Below are 6766 nucleotides of genomic sequence, written 5' to 3' on the forward strand. Positions count from 1 at the left end.
TTACACAGGCTATAGCATTAAGTTTAAACTGCACATTTCTTGGAGAACCAACTTGAGTTTACTTATTAGCACTATTAACACGTTTAATTTTAAACACAATTTCCAGTTATCTTGGTCCCATTTAGCTTGAATAATGATTAACACACAAATTATCTTTTTTTTTTTTTTTTTTTTTGTATTAGCACTACATTAAATGCTTCACACTAAAAACATGTATCACAACGGGTCCCTAAACTGGAGAACTTTGCAACATTTTAAAAGAAAATAGGTACATAATTCACAGTCATGTACAGAGAATGAGGTTATTCATTTTTCGATTGTTCCCAGCAATATTCAAAAGGATAATCTTTTTCCCCCTGTTCGTGAGTTAGTAACTCTTCATTTCGCTCAAAATCTTGCACTTGCCCCAGTACACCAACACCACCTTCAGACACAGGTAAACCTGTGATATCAAAAAACAGTTCTTCTGCAGATTTGGCTTCCTCAGTACCCTTCTTCTTAAAAAAGTTTGATACGTTGACACAGTCCCTGTACAGAAAATCCAGAGCTTTGGGATGATTTCGATCAACAGACTGGCTGACATCAATGAACCAACACTGTTTATTATGCCACAGGATATTGTACTCGGATAAGTCTGCGTGGACAAGTTGAGCATCCTCATACATCTTTTTCATCGCTGCAGCGGTCTGCAGATATGCTTCAGTCATTTCTGTGGGTTTTAGAAATGCTTCCTTTAACTTTTCAGCGGGTTTATGACTTTCTCCAATGAAGGACATAACCAAAATATGTTTCTTCAAGACTACAACATCTGGACAAAGAATACCAAACTTTCTCATTCTCATCAGATTGTGCATTTCTTTCTCTGCCCACATGTGTATAATTTTTCTTGGATTTTGTTTCGAAAACCTATCTTTGAATCTGTAGTCATCTTGAATGTATTTATCTCGTGTTTTGAATTCATTTAAAGTGGTCTTGAAAATTTTGACAGCACACTCCTTCGGTATAACACAATCTCGACCAGCTCCACCTTCTGCATGAAGAACGACAGCTTCCTTACCGGTGCTGAGGATACCATTCACCCTTTCCAGTACTTCCTGATTCACCAAACGATACAGAAGTAAGCGAGTGCGGGAATCAACACACATTTCTGCTGTTGCTTGCTCGCTCTTATCGTGCAAACGATGCCTACGAGATTGTTCACTACGTGAATAAACTTTCAGGCTGTTGAATACTTTGTTTGATAGCTGCATATCAAAGCCACCACCGTCTCCGGTTTGAAACTCGGGAGGGAATTCCATAACACGACATGCATTCCTACGGCCATTCATTGTCATATCATGTTTAGTTACCATTGCATCACCTTCTTTCTTGTATCCACATTTAGGCATAGCTTTAAAAGCTTTTTCTGTACTCACAAAACTGTCCCATTCACGATGTTTGTCATCGACGTCTTCATCTTCAGAATCACTATCATATACCAGATTTTCAGGAAGGACACGATAATTTGAATACGATATGCACACTTTTGACGAACCATTAAATTTATTCTCAGTTCTTTTCAGCATGTCATCATATTCTTTGTCAAACTGTACCTGTAACATCTGAGCTATCATATGATCACTGTCACAACCAGGAGCACTTTCGATGACAGTCACGGGTTCCGGTTCTGCAGCGAAGTTCTTGACGAGACGTTCTTCTTCTTTTACTTGGAGATCCTTCGCTAATTCCTCGGACATAATATCTGCAAGGCATACTGGTTCAGTTGGTTGTTGCAACTTTCCCCACGGAGAAGTTGGAACACTTGCTGTCGCACCCAAATCCATACTACTGTAGTTGTGTAAAAATGTATGTATTTATAACGTTACACGTTATATGAAGTATTTCTTACCAACGGATTGCAACGTACTTGGCAACAGATGTCGAAAACTTGCACAATACAATCACGAATCTCAGTCCTAACCCCTCCCCCTCCTCCACAGCTGGATGGGAAGACCATAGATAAAGAAGTTGCGAACATAAACTGTTGAGCAAAGATTACGCAGAATGTTCTATAATCAGAGTCAATTCCAAAGAGAATTGTATTGAAGTACTGAGAACAATGCGGAGAATAAAATGAGAATTACAGCAACACTTAATGTTATATATTATAGCATGAGGCTAACGATTAAGAACATAAGCAACATTCTAATTACACATTAAATGCCTATTACTGTTGAAACTAATTCAAAGAAAAATTTCATATTCCAAACTATATTAAAATGATTTTCGTAACTACTACTTTTCAAGTATATGTCCATACCAAAGACGTTATAATAGCATACTTTTATAATATTTGCATAAGCAGGATCAAATTTAATGCTGTAGTAATTGATATGTTGTTATCTAATGTAATATGTTTGTAATATTGATTTATGAACTATGTAATGTGAAGAAATCCGGAAACAAAAAAGTTACTATAATTTTGCCATGCAAAGCTTCGCTAACTAACAAGACGCTAGAATGTTGGTAGCACTGTGTGTTGCCGATTGCATTGTGGGATGAATTCGTCAGCGCTACTGAACCTAGCGCATAAAGAAGGAACTAATCATAAGTGTAGGTTGTGTTGGTTTGTGGTGTCGGGTGAATGTCCAAGTGGGAAGTGCGTGGAGTGACAATGGCAGGTCTGGTGTTTGGGGAAGTGAACAGCTGATTATTATTTTGATCGTTTATATATGAATCGTGATCTAAATGTGGCCAAAATGCCTGTTCGTAAGTACAGAAGAGACACTAGTGAAGTTAGCTGCTGTTTGAAGTATGTTATATTTGGATTTAACGTGATGTTTTGGGTAAGTATTAAACATTTATGAAAGAAACAGTGTCATTGTTCATGTTGAATTGCAGTACGTTTTATTTGAATATTCTTTCAGTTTGCAGTTGAAATAATTTGAAGAATTATTTATGCATCGAGACAGATTTTATGATAATTTTGCTATACGTAAATGGTACATATAACTAAGTTTTCTGGAAGTTTGTGTTTTGTATTTAATATGAATTTTATATTTAAGTGCGGTGTAGTAATATTTCGTAAAAATTTGGACTTCGTTTGTTCTGAACATTGTTTCACGTGAATTAGCATTATACTTGCCATTGTGTGCAGAGAACATGGAACTGTACCAATTTAACTGTCGTAATTGGCGCACATGTGGATGTCACAGTGACGTTATTTACGTCACATATCATCTTTCTCCATTGTAGTGACTTATTGTTTACTTAAATAAGCTCACTCTTTTGTTCAAATAATATATTAAATATTACATAATTTACATTCATCGGGAGTTTTAGTTGACATTTAGTATGCGTGTGTGTTGTGGTAGCTCTTCTCAGAAATGGTTTAACTTCTCCGTTCTATTAGTGAATTATGAGACACGAGGGAAAATTATTAGTGATAAAGGAAGTTAAAACGTATTACACTCAATTAACGGGAATGTTGAGTTGTATTTCTTTGTTTGGTAGTTGTGCAATAAAATGAGTTTGAATTTTTAGTAAAGAACATTTCATGAATCATATTCATTCCTTAACTAAAAGTTATCATGTAGAGTAGCTAATACAAATACCGTTGAGGGTTTTTATCCACTGTCAGGAAATATCTCTAACTTTTTTTTATCTAAATGTACACGGGGATTTCCGCGATAGGAATTGGCATAACTCTGGATCTAGGTTTTTAACATAGTTTATTTTTTATACTCCGATTCATTTGTTTACCTCGGTCAAGATAGTTGTATGGTTAGCCATATCAAATGCTGATAGCAAGATATCGTTTTCTAAATATAGCCTAGTTGTAACAGAGGGACAACACTATGACGAACGAAAATGTCACAACTTCTTGTATGTTGCAGTTTGGTGATATGCCTGATGATACTGATATGTTTTAAAATAAATGTTTCAATTTGACGATAAAGGTTTTGAACATCACTCATCAGTGTTACCTTACCGTTAACCTAATTAATATTTGTTAATTTTTATTTAAGTCATTATTAAATTAGTTTTATCCGAAAATTAGTGCGATATTAATGCGAATTTGTAGTATAATTTTCAACAAAAAAACTCCACTATACTGTTAGACATGATGGGGGTTCCGTCTTTGTGTGGGGCTATAGTAGGATCCCATATTTCATCAATGGGACAGTGGATCATCATCGTTTCATCAGTAATATACTATATAATGAAAGAGAATTGTGATCTAGTGCTGAATAAATTGACCCTAAATAATCTTGCGTTTTTACACTACAGTGATTCCAAATATTCCGTTTGAAACACAACGATGCTACTTAGGCCTATATTCAAAATTCCAAAGTATAATTTGAGACATTTCTACAAGGCCAGATATTAATCCCATTGAACATTTTTGGGCCTTTCTGGGGCAGAAAATCAGAATTCATCCACATTTTTTAAAACATCTGAAATGTGCTTTTTCAGATGAATGCAGAAAATACCAGCCAGATATAACGTATCGTATCATTTAGTCCATTCAATGCGTAGAAAATTACAATAATTTTGAAGTAAAGGACAATCCCACCAAATATTAAAGGAGTTTCATTAATGGACAAAATTGTTTTCTGTACTTTAGATAACCTGCAACATTTTATTCATTTGTATGCCGGTTTATATCGGAAAACTCCAACATTATGTAGCAATGTGGTGTCATACCCATAGTTTCTTTCTAGATATAGGCCCATTTATAGGCCTAATTCGTTCACAGCTGCGGAGTAACGGTTAGCGCGTTTGACCCGTCTGACAGTGTAACGAGCGGGCCCGGGTTCAAATCCTGATTGGGGCATGTTATCTGGTTGGGTTTTTTCCCGGGCTTTTCCCTCAACCAATTGAAGCAGAATTGGTGAGTAACGTCCTCACGTGTGGAGTAACGGTTAGCGCGTTTGGCCGTGAAACCAGGTGGCCCGGATTCGATTCCCGGTCGGGGCAAGTTACCTGGTTGAGGTTTTTTCCGGGGTTTTCCCTCAACCCAATATGAGCAAATGCTGGGTAACTTTCGGTGCTGGACCCCGGATTCATTTCACCGGCATTATCACCTTCACCTCATTCAGACGCTAAATAAACTAAGCTGTTGATAAAGCGTCGTAAAATAGCCTATTAAAAAATTGCTGGGTAACTTTCGGCGTTGGACCTTGGACTCATTTCGCCATTTTTAATTCACATATCATCATCATCCTCATCATCCATACCATAGCTCGGGTTGAGTTCACGGTGCGGCGTGCTGTATTTGTACAAGAGCGCTGCCTTTCAGCTACCCAATCATTCGCAGCATAATAAGCCTCATGCTGCAGTGCAAGCCTTCGTGCCCCTCTTCCGTACAAGAGAAAAAAAATAGGCCTAATTCAGCTGATAGCGTCTCAACCAAAATACCCGGATTCGATTCCTGGCAGATTCGTAAGATTTCTGTAATTTCAATGCTGTATGATGATGATACTTCTTTATTTATACTGGCAAAGTTAAGGCCATAGGGCCTTCCCTTACACTCTACCAGGTCAACAAAGTATACAAGCAGTTAAAATTTAACAAAAAGTTAAAGAACAGAATACTAACATAGGCTATTACAAAAAAATAATAATAGTATAATAAAATCGACACTAAACAACATGAAAATAATACCATAATAGAAAAAAAAAAGTAAAATACATTGGAATATAATGAAAGCAACTCATTTAGTACAAATGGTTGATATGGAAAAACGTAAGGAAGAATATATCAAAATGGAATGTAATAAATTAATAATAAAAAAGAAAAGAAATACGAAAATTAAGTAAAATTCACGATAAAAAGGCTATGATAATAAATTCATCGGCTGATAAAGAGAACAGAAAGTGGAAAGGAAGGAAAAAGAAATATATAGCCTATATTTTTACAAAACTATGACACAGAAAAGGGCTTATAACTGAAAGGAATTTAATTCATAAAGTGCAATTTTAATTTATTTTTTAAACTAGACAATGTCCGACAGTCTCTGACATGTTGTGGTAGAGAGTTCCAGAGATGAGCTGCAGAGACGGTGAAAGATGAAGAGTAGAAGGATGTTCTGTGTTTAGGAATGGAGAGTGTGATATGGTGTTGTGAGCGAGTATCTATTTCGTGATACGAGGACAAATGTTGAAAACGATAAGCTAGGTAGTTAGGATTAAAGGTTTGAAGAATATTGAAGAGTAGAGTGAGAGAGTGAAATTGTTACCATATAATTTTTTTGTTTATTTTACAACGCTTTATCAACTGCAGTGGTTATCTAGCGTCTGAGTGAAATTAAGGGAATAATGCCAGCGAAATTAACCCAGGGTCCAGCATCGAAAGTTACCCAGGATTTGTTCTTAATGAGTTGAGGAAAAACTCTGGAAAATCCTCAACCAGGTAACTTATCCCAACCAGGATTTGAATCCAGGTCCTCTAGTTTCGTGGTCAGACATGCCAACGTGCAGTTTGGAAAAGGGGCGTTATAGGAATTAGTATTGATATCTTTCATTATCTCATACACTAACTTCTCCTACTTCATTTTGTGAACTATCAGTACAACATTAGCTTTTACTCTTCATTTCGTAGCTCTGTGGCACCGGCTCATTTGTAACGTCAGGCAGTATCGAGCAGACCGCAAAGAGTGGGATGGTAGCTGAATGTGAAATGGGGTGTTTTTTTGCAGACACTGTTAATGAAAGAAACATATGTTGCGTTGCCTTTTCGAATACCGTCGATGAAGCTTCTCCTTGCGATCGCTCTTAATGCTGCT

General features: G+C 36.5%; 1 protein-coding gene across 1 annotated transcript; it reads right to left on the reverse strand.

The window, feature by feature from the left end:
* Positions 1-130: 130 nt before the first annotated feature.
* On the reverse strand, positions 131-1971 carry LOC138712169 (serine/threonine-protein kinase RIO3). The gene has a single exon (XM_069843661.1). The coding sequence runs from the start codon at positions 1821-1823 to the stop codon at positions 303-305; it is 1521 nt and encodes a 506-aa protein (XP_069699762.1). The 5' UTR covers positions 1824-1971; the 3' UTR covers positions 131-302.
* Between the last annotated feature and the right edge of the window lie 4795 nt (positions 1972-6766).

Source organism: Periplaneta americana, chromosome 13, assembly GCF_040183065.1.
Source record: "Periplaneta americana isolate PAMFEO1 chromosome 13, P.americana_PAMFEO1_priV1, whole genome shotgun sequence".
In the NCBI taxonomy this organism is placed as follows: domain Eukaryota; kingdom Metazoa; phylum Arthropoda; class Insecta; order Blattodea; family Blattidae; genus Periplaneta; species Periplaneta americana.